This window comes from Gopherus evgoodei, chromosome 1 (genome assembly GCF_007399415.2).
Source record: "Gopherus evgoodei ecotype Sinaloan lineage chromosome 1, rGopEvg1_v1.p, whole genome shotgun sequence".
NCBI lineage: Eukaryota > Metazoa > Chordata > Testudines > Testudinidae > Gopherus > Gopherus evgoodei.
In genome coordinates, this window is record NC_044322.1 from 3,148,580 (window position 1) to 3,165,336 (window position 16,757).

General features: G+C 53.3%; 1 protein-coding gene across 1 annotated transcript; it reads left to right on the forward strand.

Moving 5' to 3' along the window:
- Positions 1-7,951: 7,951 nt before the first annotated feature.
- LOC115645726 (secreted frizzled-related protein 2-like) lies at positions 7,952-15,018 on the forward strand. The gene is made up of 4 exons (XM_030550765.1): positions 7,952-8,207; positions 10,284-10,796; positions 13,192-13,269; positions 14,387-15,018. Exons 1-4 carry the CDS (start codon positions 8,102-8,104, stop codon positions 14,689-14,691), a joined length of 1,002 nt encoding a protein of 333 aa, XP_030406625.1. The 5' UTR covers positions 7,952-8,101; the 3' UTR covers positions 14,692-15,018.
- The last annotated feature ends 1,739 nt before the right edge of the window (positions 15,019-16,757 follow it).

The window sequence follows — 16,757 nt, forward strand, 5'->3', positions numbered from 1 at the left end:
GCGCTGCCTGTCCGGAGCTGTCAGCTGCCTTGACGCTTGGGCAGCGATGTGCAGCAAGATGGCCAGACAGGCCACTTGTGCGGTGCGCCGTGGGACACCAGTGGGCAGGGGCGGCGAGTTATATACGCTCGTGGTGCCCAGGCTCCAGCAATATTCAGGGCCCGGGAGCCCGGCTCCACCAATGTTTGGGGCAGGGTCTCTCCCCTGGCCTTGCTTGCCGCCCCCACGTGCTTCCCCTCTAGTTTCTCCGCCCCGGCCCTCACTTGCTGGCTCCAGCACCTTCCCTGGAGCCTGTAGCTCAGCTGACTGCTCTGCGGGCTCCTGGTATCAACTGCTGCCGCAGGGTCCTAGCGCCCCCCTATCCAATAATGGCAGGGCAGGCTGCCCTTCTACCCTAGCCCTGAGCCTCTCCAGTACCCCAAATCCCTCATCCCCAGCCAGAGCCCTCATTCCTCCACACCCTAATCCTCTGTCCCAGCCCTGAGCCCCCTCCCATACCCCAAACCCCGCTGCCCCAGCCCTGTGCCCCCTCCTGCATCATGAACCCCTCATCCTCAGCCCCAACTCTCATCCCCCTGCACCCTAATCCTCTGCCCCAGCCCTGAGCCCCCTTCTACATCATGAACCCTTCAGCCCCACCACACACCAAACTAGTCCTGAGCCTCCTCCCACACCCCTCATCATCAGCCCCAAAGCCCTCACCCCTACACCCCCTCCTATCCCCAAACTCCCTCCCAAAGTCTGCACTTCCTCCCCCTTCCCACACAGCCCTCCTTCCCCCCAAACTCCCTCCCAGAACCTGCACCCCTCACCTTCTCCTGCATCCCTGCCCTAGCCCAGAGCTTGCATCCAGCACCCAAACTCCCTCCCAGAGCCTGCACCCTGCACCCCTCCTGCACCCTAATCCCCAGCCCAGGGCCTGCACCCCAGACCTCCTCCCCCCACCTAAACTCCCTCCTAGAGCCTTAGACAGGTGGGGGGCGGAGTTCTGGGGGATGGGTTCAGGGCACCACCAAAATTTCTACAAACCTGCCACCCCTTCCAGCGAGAGGACTGTTTGCCACTCGGAGGACTGCATTTGCACTGATGGATGGTGGTAGCTCTATTTGCACAAGTTTCCCAGCTGATAACTGATCGCAGCACTTTTGTGTGTAGGCACAAAGGCCCTTTGCCTGGCACGCTCCATCCTGTCAGCAAAGGTTAACCCTTTCCCAACTAGGTTCTGATCAACTAGATCAGCTAGGTTCTGGTGACTGGTTACTTCATCAGGACATGCAGAAAGTGGGTGAGAGAGAGGTCTAGAGAGAGAGGACCAAAGGTGTGGGCTGAGCAGTGCAGCAGGAGGAACCATAAGAGCATGCCAGGCAAGGGAAAAGTTTGAGCTAAGCTATATATTTTTTTATTGTTAATTTCATTGTTAATAAACCAAATCCCAGAACTGGGGAAAGTTTGAACTTCGTTTGGTGCCTTGTGTTATAAGAGCAGGTTGGGAAAGTTACTCAACACATCTCATTCATCCAGCTCCAGCACAGACTCATAGACTCAGGCCAGAAGGGACCATCCTCATCATTTAGTCCAGGGGAAGGCAACCTATGGCACGCGTGCCGAAAGCGGCACGCGAGCTGATTTTCAGTGGCACTCACACTACCCGGGTCCTGCCCACTAGTCCAGTGGGCTCTGCATTTTAATTTAATTTTAAATGAAACTTCTTAAACATTTTAAAAACCTTATTTACTTTACATACAGCAATAGTTAACCTTAAATTAGAGTGAATAAATGAAGACTCGGCACACCACTTCTGAAAGGGTGCCAACCCCTGATCTAGTCTGATCTCTTCCACATTACAGGCCACAGAACCTCGCCCACCCACTCCTGTAATAGACCCCGAAATTCCAGCTGAGCTACTGACGTCCTCAAATCATGGTTAAAGATGTCAAGTTACCAAGAATCCACATTTACGCTAGTTTAAACCTGCAAGTGACACATGCCCCATCCTGCAGATGAAGGCAAGAAAAACACTCAGGGTCTCTGCCCATCTGACACGGGGGGCAATTCCTTCCTGACCCCAAATGTGGCGATCAGTTAGACCCTGAGCATGTGGGCAAAACCCACCAGCCAGACACCTGGGAAAGAATTCTCTATAGTAACCCGTCTAGTGTCCCATCACCAGCTATTGAGGGTATTTGCTCCTAGCAGTCACCGATGAGCCACATGCCATTGTCGGCAGTCCAGTCACACCATCCCCTCCATAAACTTATCAAGCTCAGTCTTGACGCCAGTTAGGTTTTTTGGCCCCACTGCTCCCCTTGAGAGGCTGTTCCAGAACTTCACTCCTCTGATGGTTAGAAACCTTCATCTCATTTCAAGCCTAAACTTGTCGGTGGCCAGTTTATATCTGTTTGCTTGTGTCTATGTTGGCACTTCCCTGGTATTTATCCCTCTGGTGTATTTACTCCTACAGTTGGGGATGAAATTGCCAAAGTGAAATGAAGTGCAGTGAGGTGCCAGCCTAGGATTCAGCATGAGTGACACTGAGATTCTGTATCTCACGTCCATTCATTGCCGTTCATTTCCAATCTCATAGTAGGTTGTTGCATATTGTGAGGCTATTTTTCTGTCTCTTTCACTTCTCCTAACCAAACTCAGCTCCATTTTTCTTCCTGGCTTTTTAGCGTTTTCTGAGAGGATTTGAGGAAGCTGCTTTCCCCTCTTGCTTCATATTTTGAACAGTCAAGTAGATAATGTGTTTCAGTTTTAATCTTTCTTCCATCACATGAGCTACAGAGCTGTTCCTCTTTCGGCTTCCATGTGGGCTGAGTCCCTTGATTTCTATTTCCAGCTTGTAATTGGTGAAGTCCTGCCGGTACTTTGAATATTTCACTGTCACAGAATAATCTCCTAGAGTTACGTTACTGTGTGGGGATCTGCAGCACTTTAGCTACTTACTTTTAGCTCCCTCAACTCTTTGACCTTGGGGGACAGGCCAGTCCTCGCTTACAGACACACCCCAACCTGAAGCAAATACTCACCAGCTACCACGCACCACACAACAAAACCACCAACCCAGGAACCAAACCCTTCAACAAACCCTGGTGCCAACTCTGTCCACATATCTATTCAAGCGATGCAATCATAGGACCTAATCAGATCAGCCACTCCATCAGGGGCTTGTTCACTTGCACATCTACCAATGTGATATATGCCATCATGTGTCAGCAATGCCCCTCTGCCAGGCACATTGGCCAAAATGGACAGTCTCTATGCAGAAGAATAAATGGACACAAATCTGACATCAGGAATCATAACATTCAAAAACCAGTCAGAGAACACCTCACTCTCCCTGGTCACTCAATAACAGACCTAAAAGTGGCAATTCTTCAACAAAAAAAACTTCAAAAACAGACTCCAACGTGAAACTGTAGAACTGGAATTAATTTGCAAACTGGACACTATCAGATTAGGTCTGAATAAAGAGTGGGAGTGGTTGGGTCATTAAAAACCCTAAACCTAATTTCCCCAATACTAATTTCCCCTACTGTTACTCACACCTTTTTGTCAACTGTCTGAAAAGGGCCATTCTCATTACCACTTCAAAAGTTATCTTTCCTCCCTTGGTATCCTGCTATTAATTGAATAATTTACTTAGACTGACCTTGCACTTGGTAAGTCAAACTCACATATTTTCATGTATTTATACCTGCTCTTATATTTTTCACTCCATGCATCTGATGAAGTGGGTTCTAGCCCACAAAAGCTTATGCCTAAATAAATTTGTTAGTCTTTAAGGTTCCAGAAGGACTCCTTGTTGTTTTAGCTACTTAATGTTCATCTGTCTTTCCCAGAAAGCTGCACCCTGCTCATTGGGAGTTAATCTACGTTTTTGAGCATTATTAGTTTTGCAGTGAGGTTGTTTGGATCAGGACTGTAGTGTAGAGTGACCAGACAGCAAGTGTGAAAAATTGAGATGGGAGTGGGGGGTAATAGGAGCCTATACAAGAAAAAGACCCAAAAATTGGGACTGTCCCTATAAAATCGGGACATCTGGTCTCCCTACTCTAGTGTCGGATGTACATGGGTGGGCAGGTGCATACACTGAACGGGCACACTACTGCCCTCTCCTGGATGGCACCCAACAGACCTCTTTGGGCATGCCCATCCTCTCTACTGGCTGCAGTCGAGAAGCTGCTTCTTCAGACTTTCCACCCCGCAATGACTACACGTGCAAGATGTGCAGCTGCATTTGCAAATCCAGGATTGGACTTGTGAGAAGCCATAAACAAAAATAAACCCAGAACTCAAGTCAAGGCCGGCAGAATACTTGTCCGTCGAAGCGACGGGCGACTGCAACGAACCGGACAGTCTCACAGCCGAAGGTTGCAAGTTCTGTTCCCCAACACTTTGTGCATGCAGTCAGCTGACCACCTCGTACTGCAGTTACCTCTGTAGTTGTGTGTTGTTATGATACTCAGAGGCGGTTCCAGGCAGTAACTTGCTGTCACAGCTGCCCGAGGCTGGGCAGTAGTGGTCAGAAAATGGCGTCTTCTCGCATGTCTTCAAGTCACACCTGCAGAGCTGATGTTACCGCTAACAAGCTTTGAGTCCTACTAGCCCGGGAGAGCTATGGGAGCGGGAACTGGAATCTAGTCTGGCTCCTGCCCTGCCAACAAGATTGTCAACTAAGTTCCAGCAGAAGGGTCTTTACTTCCTGGGGATGGAGTAAACGACAGAAAGAGCCGCAGGGGGGTTGTTGATGTCAGCAGGAGCAGAACTGGAACCAAAGTGCGGGCTGTTTGAAAAGGTAGTGGTGTGATTTCCCCGCACGCAGGTCCTGTGCCTTATTGTTTAAGGGGCATCCCCCCGTTTGTGTGTGTAACCGGGGTGCAGGCCAGGCTCCGTAGCTGGCAGCCTTGTGCTGAGGCCAATGTCTGACGAGGCCGTGGAGATTGAACTTCCTCTTCGAGCTCATTAGAATGGTGGGTACTGCTGAACTCCAGGCCCAAAGCGTCTCACACTGGGCTCCCCAAATCAATGGCTGCTTCTGAAAATATGCCCTCTGATGACTGGCCCGAGGCAACATGGTGCATCAGTGTCAGAGCCTGGCACCCTACACAGATCTCCTGACTCGGTGGCTCACCCACAGGGCCATGGATACTTCTAGAAGCTCACACCCTAAAGAGGCAGACGGATTTTTTACCCAGCAGTGCAACTCCCATCCCTTGTTAAACCCACCGCAGAGAGCCATTCCTTGCCTCCTTGTCTCAGAGCAGCAGCTGTGTTAGTCTGTATCCACAAAAAGAACAAGAGTACGTGTAGCACCTTAGAGACTAACCCTGGGTGACCTGCTGGTCCTGCTCTGTCTCTAAGGTCTGTGATTGTCCGAAGCAGCTACCCAAAGGCTCTCCCTGTTTCCCAAGTGAGTCTCGGGGAGTGAGAGATTTGGACGAGAGAAAGCTCTCCCCTGCCTGGAATTTCAGTTTCACGATGCCTAAGAGGAGGAGAGTGTAACTGATGGCTTGGCTCCAGTTCATGACGAATTCTATAGCTGGCTTGTTCAGACCTACTCCTCCAGCAGCCCTTTCCGTCAACTTCCCTTTCTGTCCCCGAGCCACTTACTCTGACCCCTGGGTGTTCCAGGTCACGGAGCAGGGGCACAACCTTGCTAAACTTCCCCTTCTCTCTGGTGGCGGCCGGGTTCAGTGCGCTGGTCTGGTTGGCTCTGCACAGCCAGGCTCTCTCGTCCTGAATAAATTCCCAGTAAATGACATCTCTAGGCAATTGCACTTTCCTGCAGGGACGCTGGTCCCCGTCTGTCCCTAAATGACTGTGTAACGAGGAGGCTCAGCTCAGGACAGGCTCCCAGCTAGGGGTTGAGTCAGGATTGAGGTGCCGTGGCAGAACTGGGGGTGGGGAGTCAGAGCCTGGAGTAGCAGGGGGTGCTGCAGATGGGCAGGCAGGACAAGAACAGCCGGGGAGCCTGCAGGTTAGGAGACAGAGGCCTTTTCGGAGCCCTGTGCATGTTCTACTGGTCCTAGTGGGCGGAGAGCAGGCACAGGCAGATCTCCTGGTACTATGGGCTTCGTGCACTGGAGACGTGGTCCCTGCCCTGAGGAGCTTAAACAATCTAACCAGGTGATACACCTGTGAGGGAGACGGGAAAGGAGGCAGCTGCTCACAAGCTGAGGAATTCATTGGTGCCTAGATGTTACGGCCAGATCTAGCCTGACCCGCTGCACAGCCCAGATCAGACAGTGTCAGCTGGTGACTCCTGCCTCCCACCCCAGGCAGTCCGGATTAAAGACCCAAGTGATGGAGAACTGACCGCATCCTGTGGCAATCTACCCTCCCCATTCAAAACAAGCTCCTAATTTCCAGTCTGCAGCAGGCTGACTTCAGCTTCCAGCTAGTGGATCTGATATGCCTCTATCAGCCAAAGTAAGGAGCCCTCTGGCATCAGATAGCTCCTTCCCATCGAGGTACTTCCAGAGCAGGATTAAATGACCTCGTAACCTTCCCATCGATAAACCAATTAGATTAATCACTTTTATCTCCCTCCACAGCTGGTTTTCCAACCCACCCGTCAGTCTTATAGTCAGTCTTGTAGTCCTTTGAGCCCGAGCAATTCCATTCTGACGAGTTCCTTTTCTGTTCCCTTTTAAACTAGAATCAGGATTAAATGAGAAGCTGCTGAGGTTGGGGGAAGAGGGGAGTCAGTGGCTGGAAGAGAATGAGGCTGTTTGTTGCAGGCACAGGGAGAAACAAATGGAGCTTTACTCATTGGAGTCTCTTGGTCGACCTAGCATTGCTGGACTCTTTCAAGGGCCCTTTCTGCTCACTGGGGACATTACTCTTGTAATGAACTGCCTAGGGTGTCTACATCAACTCTGCCCTCTACCAAAAAGAATCGGAACTGCTCGACTGTGTGCCATAGACTGCATACTGCAAGCATTTGATGGAGATTCTCCTTTAGAATGAGTGAGAGGGGCCTGGGCTGTTGGAGCAGTAGGATCCGAGTTTCAGATGGTTCCAGCCTGGTGACAACAGTAAAGTTCCTAGCTGACCCTGCAGTTTTTACTTCAGCACATCTCTGGACAGTTTATCACTATAGTTGTAGAACTGTAGATTGTCTATTCTACTGAGTATAGAAATCAGTGAAATAAATATTAGAAACGACTGAATTCTGCTGCCTGATTCCGAGCCCATAAATGAATCACATGCCAGCAAATCTGCAAAAAAGATCCCCATTGGCTGACATTCTGAGCACCTCCCCGCTGTGTATAGATTTACCTGCTCAACGTCCCTGTGAGGAAGGGGAGTAGCCCCATTTTGCAGATGGGGAGACTGAGGCATGGAGAGACAAAGTGACTAGCTCAAGGTCACCCAGGGAGCCTGTGGCAGAGCCAGGAACAGAGCCCAGACTTTCCCCCCAATCCAGTGACTTCGCGACAAGCCCATCCTCTCTTCCTTGCCTATGTCACTTAATGGGCCAAATTCATCCCCTGGTGGCCATCCACTGACCTCAGTGGTGTGACCCCCTCCCAGGGGTGATTCCGACTCCTTTTTTATTTTCTAAGTGCTTGGAGATCACTTGGCTGAAGGATGCTGTAGAAATGCAAAATATGTTCTAGATACCTCAGCAGCCTCGGGGGTCACCACCAACAGTTAGTTCTGAATTTACTTGTGGCTACTTGCTTACAAACCATTATACAAAAATCCCCCCGCCCCCTTACAAACAATTTGTCTCCGTCCCTTTCTTTGCTGATTTCCTTTGCTGGCGAGGGGCCTTCGGCCCAATGCTGTTGGGTGTTTGGTTGTTCTCTGGCCTCTCTTTGCAACTCTGGATGGTGGTAAGCCTCCCCCCCCCACCCCCGCTGATGCCTGAGAAGATAAGGGTTTGGTTCAAACATCGGAACCATTGAACATTGCGGTGGCTCTTGGCCAGGGCGGCTGGAGCAATGAGGCAGGCGGGCAGCTTGGAGAAAGCAGCGCCTGCAGCACGGTTTTTATTGTGCTGGAGAAAAGAGGTATAATTACATGGTAGGATTTTACAGCCCCTTCCTAGGCCTTGGATTTCCTGCAGTTAAATGCATGCACTTGTGTGGTCATGACCAAACACATCCCTGTGGTCTACGCTCCTGTTACCGAAACCTATAATTTTTGGAGGATAAACATCCTGGTTTCAGACTCACAAAGCCAGCCGGAGCTCCCAGGTAAGGGTTTGTGGGTCTTATAAGAGGGTCGGAATTCCTGCAGGAGACACGTAGAACGTCGAGCCCTGCAAGCCCAGGAAGTGAAGGATATAAAGCAAAAGGCTAACGGTGCCGATCCGCTTCCAGATTGTCTTGCCTGGATCCCAGCAGAGAAGGTACCGTCAGGGCTGGAAATGGCTTTGCCTTGGGTGTCTCTTTCTGCTGCATGCGTGAAACCTCCAGAAGGGAACAGGGCTGCGGGGTCGAGGTCAGGAGTCCCCTCCGTTGATGCTGGGCAGGAGAGCAGAGTGGAGATCAGGAAGCCAGGTGGGGTGCATTGCTCTCTACAGGGAAACAATCCCCCTCGGGAATCAACTGTGGGAGCTGAGAAGAGAACAGAGCTGGGAGAAGCGAAAAGCCGGGGAGGCGGGATTTCTGTCCTGCTCAGAACAATAGTAAGTGGCCTTTCTCCAGCCACTTGATCCGAGGATCTCAAAGCTCTTTACAAACATGAGCTAGTTATTCCTGGCAGATCCCCAGGGAGGGAGGTGGGAGGGGTCAATATAATCTCCCTCTTGTTATAAAAGGGGAAACCGAGGCACAGAGAGAGGTCAGGCCATGGCCATGGTCTCACAGGGAGTCGGTGGCAGAGCTAGGATCAGACCTAGGAGTCCATGTCTTGATGCTCTCCCTCTCTCACGCCCACATCGTTCCTGGTTGAAAGGAGACGAACAAAGAGAGAGGGGCCATTCTGCGGGTACGAGGGAGGGAGGTGAAGAGGGAGTGAGGTCCTTGTCAGAGCATGTTGCTGTACAGCCCAGGAAGCCTAGGTTTGCTGGGGAACCTGTTCCCTTCAGCCTCACCTAGGAGGCAAGTGTCCCTATCCCAGCCCTGGTGCAGCTGGGCTCAGGTGTCCTTCCTACCCTGTCACGCAGGGCCTGAGGCCAGGCTCTGCTGGCACTTGTGCCATGGGGAGCACCAGTGCGGCTGCCCCTGGCTGAGGACGTGTGTTCATTTTCCTAGCACAGACAAGGCCTTTGTGAAGGGAGATTTCCTTCACAAGCGGCGGCGAGAACCACCAACGTGCGGCAACCAGTCAGTCTGGTGGGGCAGGAGATGGCCCTCTGAGTCAGGACTGAAGCGGGGTGCGGATGCGGGGGTTAGGAGGAGCTGTGATATGGAAAGCGCTGGATGGGCAGTAAAACTGAGCTCCTGGCTACCACTAATGGTGGTTAAAAGTCCCAGAACATTTTTTGCAAGAGTCAAGGCGGTTAAACCAGGGGTCCTGGCCAGATTGCAATTTAGGTGATTGGATTTAAATTCCAGGTGCTCCTGGCTGGTTCATATGGATCCAGGGCTACTCTTCCCTCCCGTTCCTGAACGTCGACATAGTGTCAGTCTTTGCTGATAAATGGCTGGCGCGTTCCGCCCCAGAGGTGACTGCATTTCAGTGGGGAGCAAAGTTAAAAGTGTTGATGAAACAAACTGCTTTGCCGCTCACCTGCCACGCCAGCACCTCTGTGCCAGTGCAGGAGGCTGTGGGAGCTTCCATAATGCCATGAGTTACCAGAGGCGGCGTTTGATTCACATACTCCCCAGACATGACAGCAGCAGGGGTGAAATCCTGATTCCACTGAAGTCAATGGCAAAACCCCCATAGACTTCAGTAGGGCCAGGATTTCACCCTTAGTATCTAGGAGAAGCTTCCCCTAGGGTTGTCCCATCTATTATTGATAATATTTGTATTGCAATCACGCCTGGAACCCCAGGCCAGGACCACCCTGCGCTAGGCGCTGTACGTGTCTCATCTCTGACCTCTCGGGGGAAGGGGGTGGAGTCACTATTCTAGCCTTGCCTGCTTGGCTGAGATTGCCAGCAGTGGGGAGGCTGGAGGGAGCCGGTTGTGGGGATGGGCACCAGGCTGGACTGAAGCCTCCTGACACATTTCGCATGACGGTGGTGACTTTGGGCCACTAGTGACCCCAGCTGGTGCTGGAGCTCTAGGGAGGACGGTCCCATCTCACTTGCCACCCAGATTTAGCAGCTACAGTGAACTGCAATTGTCCTCAGTGACGAGGCCTCCTCTTGCTCCTGCAGAGTCCCCGTCCCAGTTCCCGATGGACGTCCTGCTGCTCCTCGTCCTCCTGGCATGCACGTGGCGCTCCCCTTCTCTGGCTGCTCCTTTCACCTACCAGCTGGCCCGGCTCAGTTCCCAGCGGAGCAGCTGCAAGCCCATCCCCAGCAGCATGACCCTCTGCCACGGGGTCGGGTACAATGAGATGCGGCTGCCCAACCTGCTGGGCCACGAGAGCATGAAGGAAGCTCTGCAGCAAGCCACCTCCTGGGTGCCACTGCTCACCAAGCAGTGCCACGGGGACACCAAGAAATTTCTGTGCTCGCTCTTCGCTCCTGTGTGCATCAGCGACCTGGAGGATCCCGTCTACCCTTGCAGGTCCCTCTGCGAGGCGGTGAGAGATGGCTGCACCCCTGTCATGGCCGCCTTTGGCTTCCCCTGGCCAGAGATGTTCAACTGCGGCAGGTTCCCTCGGGGGAACGAACTGTGCGTCCCGCCGGCCGGCCCGGATGACCGACTCCAGCTCACGAAGGAAGGTGAGGCCAGCAGCCAGGTGGCACTCGGTGTTTAGTCCGGAGATCCTGGCAAAGGGACCAAAGGCTCAACGTCAGGTCATCACAATCAAGCTTTGGCTCCGGTTCAGGGTTTAAGTGTGCAGTCTGCAGCTGTTTGCATGCTTGTGTATCATGTTACTTCCCCCACACACACACAGCCCCCCCAAAAGTTCGAGCATTTGATTAAGTCTGTCTCCAAACGCCAGGGGCCAGACAGAGCGCAGTGGTCTGGAAGCTAGTGTGTCTGTACGAAATGCCCTAGTCTCTCGGTCTAGATATTTATATAGCCCTTGTCGCCAGAGTAGATTATAGATTTTAAGGTTAGCCGGGATCCAGTCTCAACTCCTGCTAGCTATGGAATGTCATTCAGCGATTCCTACATAGGACCAAATGCCTTGCGGTTGAATGAGAGCTTCACTTGTAGGTTCGATGTCACAGCTCCAAGAATGGACCCTGTCCCATGAAAAACAGTTCCAGTGGTTAATGACCCTCACTGTTAAAAATCTGCATCTCCTTTCCAGTTTAACCTTTGCTGACTTCAGCGTCCAGCCATTGACTCTGCTGTAGCTTTGCTGGATTAAGGATTCCTCCTGCATGGGCAGTCTTCTCTGCATGTAGGTACTTATAGACCATGATCAACTCACCCATCTACCTTCTCATTCCTCTTCTCCTCACATCGCCTTAGTCGAGGCTGGCGACTTTTATAGCCTTCCTCTAAATCTCCTGAGCATACACCGGGCCAATGAGCGTATCTCCTGGGCGAGCTGTACAGGTCAGCTGACCACACCTGAGCCTCTGGTTTGAAATCGGGGTTTTCCTTCTCCCTGCCGAGGCTGAGAAGCCCACCTGTCCCGGCAAGCCTTATTTGAAATCCCCCAGGCCTTGCTGAGAGATGTCACCAGTGGGTCTGTGACTGAGATTCACAGCTGTCCCACATATCAAGCTTCTCACTGAGAAGCTGAACAGACTCTGCTGGGAGGGTGTTTGTCAGAGCGTGACTTGTGCTTGGAGCTTTCCTCCCGACTCTGAACTCCAGTGTTTCCAGGCTTAATTAAGTGATGGGTGACCAACAAAAGGGAAAACCTGGTTTCTTGATGCCAGTTTTTGTTTCTCTGGGATGTATAAAGAAGGCCTGAAAGGTGGCTTTTAAAAACGATTGATTTCTCTCTTTGCGTTTTACCTTAAAATATCAGGAACATTGTCACTCTGAACTTTAGGGGGAACCGCACACACTGAAGGGCTCGGGAATGTGGCTTGTGAGCTTTATCAAGCTGTGTCTGAAAGCCCTGAGGTGCTGGATCCTTAACAAAGGATGGTTTCCTCCAAGTGTTTTCAGGCAGTTGAGACACTTATTCCTGGTCTACGCTGGGGGGGGGTGTTGATGTAAGATACGCAACTTCAGCTATCTTATCCCGACTTACCTCCCATCCTCACAGAGCGGGATCGACAGCCGCGGCTTCCCTGTCGACTCCGCTACCACCACTCACTCCGGTGGAGTTCTGGAGTCAACGGGGAGCGTGTTCGGGGATGATATATCACGTCTAGATGAGACGCGATATATCGATCCCCGATAAATCAATCGCTACCCACCGATACGGTGGGTAGTCTGGACGTACTCTTAGATAGGGTGACCAGATGTCCTGGTTTTAAAGGGACAGTCCCGTTTTTTGGGACTTTTTCTTATATAGGCGCCTATTACCCCCCACCCTTGTCCCATTTTTTCACAGTTGCGAGCTGGTAACCCCACAATTAGGTGTTAGCAGAAGCGGGTTTACAATGGCACCAGTGGCACCTGGCCCACGCTCAGAAGGGGCCCCGGTGCCCGGACTGTGGCCACGCCCACTGCTCCTCCCTGAGGCCCCGCCCCCACCTGGCCATTTCCCCCTGAGGCCACACCCCCCACTTTCTCTTCTCCACTCCTTCCCTGCCTTGCCCAGCACTTGCTCCTCTCTACTCCCTCCCCCCCAACCACTGCCTGCTCCTCCCTGACTTCTCCTCCCCATGTGAGCAGTGGGCAGGGCCTCAGGGGAAGAGGCTGAGCAGGGGTGGGGCCTTGGGGCAGAGCACGGGGCGTGGCCACGGACCGGGCTGACAGGTCCCACAAAAGGTTCATCCGGCCCTGGTTGTTGGCGAAAACCAAAATAAAAGAAAAAGATTTACAAAATTCTGAGTTAAAGTCCCTTTGCATCTCCGTTAATCAGGTTGAATTGCACAGAGAGCAGCTCTCCAGTCATCCATAGAGTCTTCCAGGAGAGGCAGATGTGATTTCTGCTCTATGTAAAACTCGAGAAACGTTCTTCAGCCTTGATCTGGGTTGTGCCATCACAGACGGTTCCTTGCTCGCAGTTCTCAATGCAGCTCTTTCTTTCCCTGCCAGACACAGTGTGCGCAGCTTGTATCAGCCAAGGGCACAGCGAAAAGGAGTTCCTGGAAAACTTCTGCAACCAAGATTTTGGTGAGTCGAAAATGTCAGGGCTCCCCCGCAGCTGTCAGCTGGAAAATCAGACTCATCAGCCGAGAGGAGAGGGGGCTGCTGGGGGCAAGGGGCGAAAAACAACTTGTCCCCTCCTAGAACAGACCAGTGTCTGCTTAGAGCAGCAGCTGGTCCCCAGACCGGCCATCGTAAGGCAGGAGTCCCTGCAATGTGCCTGATTCTGCGTCTTCCCCAGGGGTGGGGAAGAGCTCCTTCCTGATCCCTGCCCATGATCACGTTACACCCAGAGGCTCGTGGGTGGTCGCTGTAAATGAGTGGCCTCCTCTCAGGCACCTCATGGCCTCGGAGCAGCTTTGCAAGTGGCCCCTCGCCTCAGTTTCCCCCTCGGACTCCAGTGACTTCAGTACAAGCCTGCCCTCCAGTCCATCACGGGTTATTAGCAAAAGGCACTGCCTAAGTCCACAGTCAGCATCGTCCATGTCACCACCCGTGCATGTGGGCTTTAAACCTATCTTCCTTCTCCATCCTGGTGTCTCCCACCAGACCTGGACTCTTAACAGTCCTCCTCTGCTGGGACAGCCACCCCAGTCCTTCCTTCTGGGGTACAGCCCTGCTCTTCCCAGCAGAAACCCCCACAGCTTCTCTGCTGGGAGCCTCCCAGGGTTCCCTGGCACCCAGCCCCCCAGCATGGAGACCCAGCAGGTAAGCCCCTCTGCTGCTCCCCTACTTCCAGCCTTCTCTGGCTCTTGGTACCAGCTCTCCGGCTTAGAGTCAGCGGGCATCTCCCTCTGCTGCTCTCCTGCCTCCACCCTCTCCCAGGACCCACCTTCTGTCTCTAGCCACTCTCTCTGAGGCCTCATGTAGCCCCCAGGTGCAGCCCTGCCCTCTTCATTAGCCCAGCTGAGCGCACACTGAGTCCTGCTTCATTAAATGGGCCAAAGACAGTCACCTTTATAGTTACATCCTAAGCTCATGTCACTGCAGAGTCAGACGCTCCTCTTAGTAACGTCTCGCTGCGCTGGCTGCCGCTATACTTTCCTGCAGCAGCGAGTTCCACAGATGAGCTTCCGTTTGGCCGAGCACCCCCTTTGTTTCCCTGCATTCTGTTCAATGCCCACTGACTCCCTATCTCCCGCAGCCCTGAAAATGAGCGTCAAAGCGCTGTCCAGCGTGGATGGAGATTTGAAAGTGACCCCGGAGCTCAAGAGCCGGACCCTCTACAAGCAGGGAAGCTGGTCGGAAGAAGAGCTGAAGAAGCCAGTCCTGTGGCTGACACATGGCGAGACCTGCGCCTGCGAAGAACTCCGCGGACAGGGCACCGTGGTCCTGGCCATGGGCCACAAGGCGGCCGGCCGCTTGGTCATCTCCTGGGTGAGGAGGTGGCAGCGAGGGGAGAGGGAGCTGAAGAAATTCACCCGGGCTGTGCGGAAGATCCAGTGCTAAAGGGGAGGGACGCGGCTTTGCGCTGAGGTCTTCTCCCTCCCGCACGTGCTGTGAATTCTTCCCACTCCAGCCGGAAAACGTCTTAGATTTAGCCAGGCTCTTACCGTGAAAACAGCCCCCCCTTCTCCCAGTCACTGACAGACCCATACAGACCCATCAGAGGGGATCCACAAACTCAATCAGGAAGCGTCCTCCGGAGGGTGTGTGCAGACCAAGGAGACCAGAGGCACAGACAAGCCAGTCCCCCTCCCTCAGGCCCATGCGGTTAGCTGTAGGGCAGGGGTGGCCAGCCTGGACCTGAGAAGGAGCCAGAATTTACCAATGTACATTGCCAAAGAGCCACAGTAATATGTCAGTAGCCCCCGCATTAACTCCTCCCCCCTCCCAGCACCTCCCACTTACTGGCAGCCCCACTGATCAGCACCTCCCGCTTCCTCCTCACATCTCCTGATCAGCTGTTTCAAGGTGCAGGAGGCTCTGGGGGGGAAGGGGAGAAGCGAGGGCAGGGCAGGCTCAGGGGAAGGGGCGGGAAAGGATGGAGTGGGGGCAGGGCATGGGGCAGAGCCAGGGGTTGAGCAGTGAGCCCCCCGGCACATTGGAAAGTTGGCGCCTGTAGCTCCAGCCCCAGAGTCAGTGCCTGTACAAGGAGCCGCATATTAATTTCTGAGGAGCCGCATGTATCTCTGGAGCCACAGGTTGGCCACCCCTGGTCTAGGGAGAAGATGCTGGTGGCCAGGAGAGAGGTGAGATCCCAATAAACTTCATCCCTGTGTCAGAGAAGGGAGAGCTTGTGTGGGGCATGGGAGAAAGGGGGTGAGGGGTGCCAGCCAGGGACTGAAAACAGCAGCAGTCACGTGGGGCAATGGGTGCCTAAACCGATCTCCTGAGAGACTCCAAATGCTCCGTCTCCACCTCCATCTCCTTGCCCCTCCTGCAAATCTGAGGCCAGGTTTTTGTATCTCCAAGCGTTCCAATGTGTGTAGATAAGGTCTGTGACTCTGTGCCAACGGACCAATTACACGTCCAGTTAGTTACCGGCATGCACAGTTACTGCGGCTGTGCGTGCAACACTAATAACTGCCTGTGCAAACACCTGCATGCGTTGATGGCAAGTATACTGCCAGTTTGGGCTCAGCTTCGGAATTTGCTTTAATAAAAATATTCTGCTCATTAATCAGCCGCTTGTTGATCTTTGGCCACATGAGCCCAACAAAGGACTCCCCAGTGAACTGTCAAGCAAACAGCGTAAATGGAAAAGACACGAATCAGTGGCTAGTCCAGGGGTGGGCAAAGTATGGCCCATGAGCCAGATCCAGCCCACAAGCTGTTTTAAGCTGGCCTGCGAGCTCCGGCTGGGGCATTGGGTCGGGGGCCGGAACACGCAGCTCCCAGAAGCCATGGCATGGCCCCTTCCAGCTCTTATGCAGTCCAATGGAAGCGACAAGGGTGATGCCTGCAGATGGGGCAGCGTGCAGAGCCTCCTGGCCACGCTTCTGTGTAGGAGCCAGAGAAGGGATATGCCACTGCTTCCTGGAGCCACTTGAGGTAAGCACCACTTGGAGCCTGCACCCCTGAGCCTCTTCCCACACCACAACCCCCTACCCCAGCCCTGACCCCCCTCCCTCTCTCCAAATCCCTCAATCCCACCCTCCTGCACCCCAAACCTCTCATCCCCAGCCCCACCCCAGAGCCCACACCCCTAGCTAGAACCTGTACTCCTTCGTGTACCCGTCCCAGTCCTGATTCCCCTTCTGCCTGCCAAACCCCTTGGTCCCAGCCCAGAGCACACTCCTACACCCCAAACTCCTCATCCACAGCCCCACCCCAGAGCCCCGCACCCCCAACCAGAGCCCTCACCCCCTCCCACACTGTAACCCCAATTTTGTGAGCATTCCTGGCCTGCCATACAATTTCTATTCCCCAATGTGGCCCTCGGGCCAAAAAGTTTGCCCACCCCTGGCCTATTCCATCTCTTCCAGTGCAGGACTGCCCCCTCCTGGGAGGTATTCTCTGCTGCTCTGGCCAGCGCAGCCAGTTTTAAATAAGTTCAATGGCTTGATTTTCTT

Excerpts from the sequence above, each read along its gene's own strand:
- LOC115645726 (XM_030550765.1), top strand. The coding sequence starts at position 8,102 with ATGACCAAACACATCCCTGTGGTCTACGCTCCTGTTACCGAAACCTAT. Across the intron at positions 8,208-10,283 it reads AAGCCAGCCGGAGCTCCCAG|AGTCCCCGTCCCAGTTCCCG; the intron begins GTAAGGGTTTGT and ends TTGCTCCTGCAG. Across the intron at positions 13,270-14,386 it reads CTTCTGCAACCAAGATTTTG|CCCTGAAAATGAGCGTCAAA; the intron begins GTGAGTCGAAAA and ends TATCTCCCGCAG.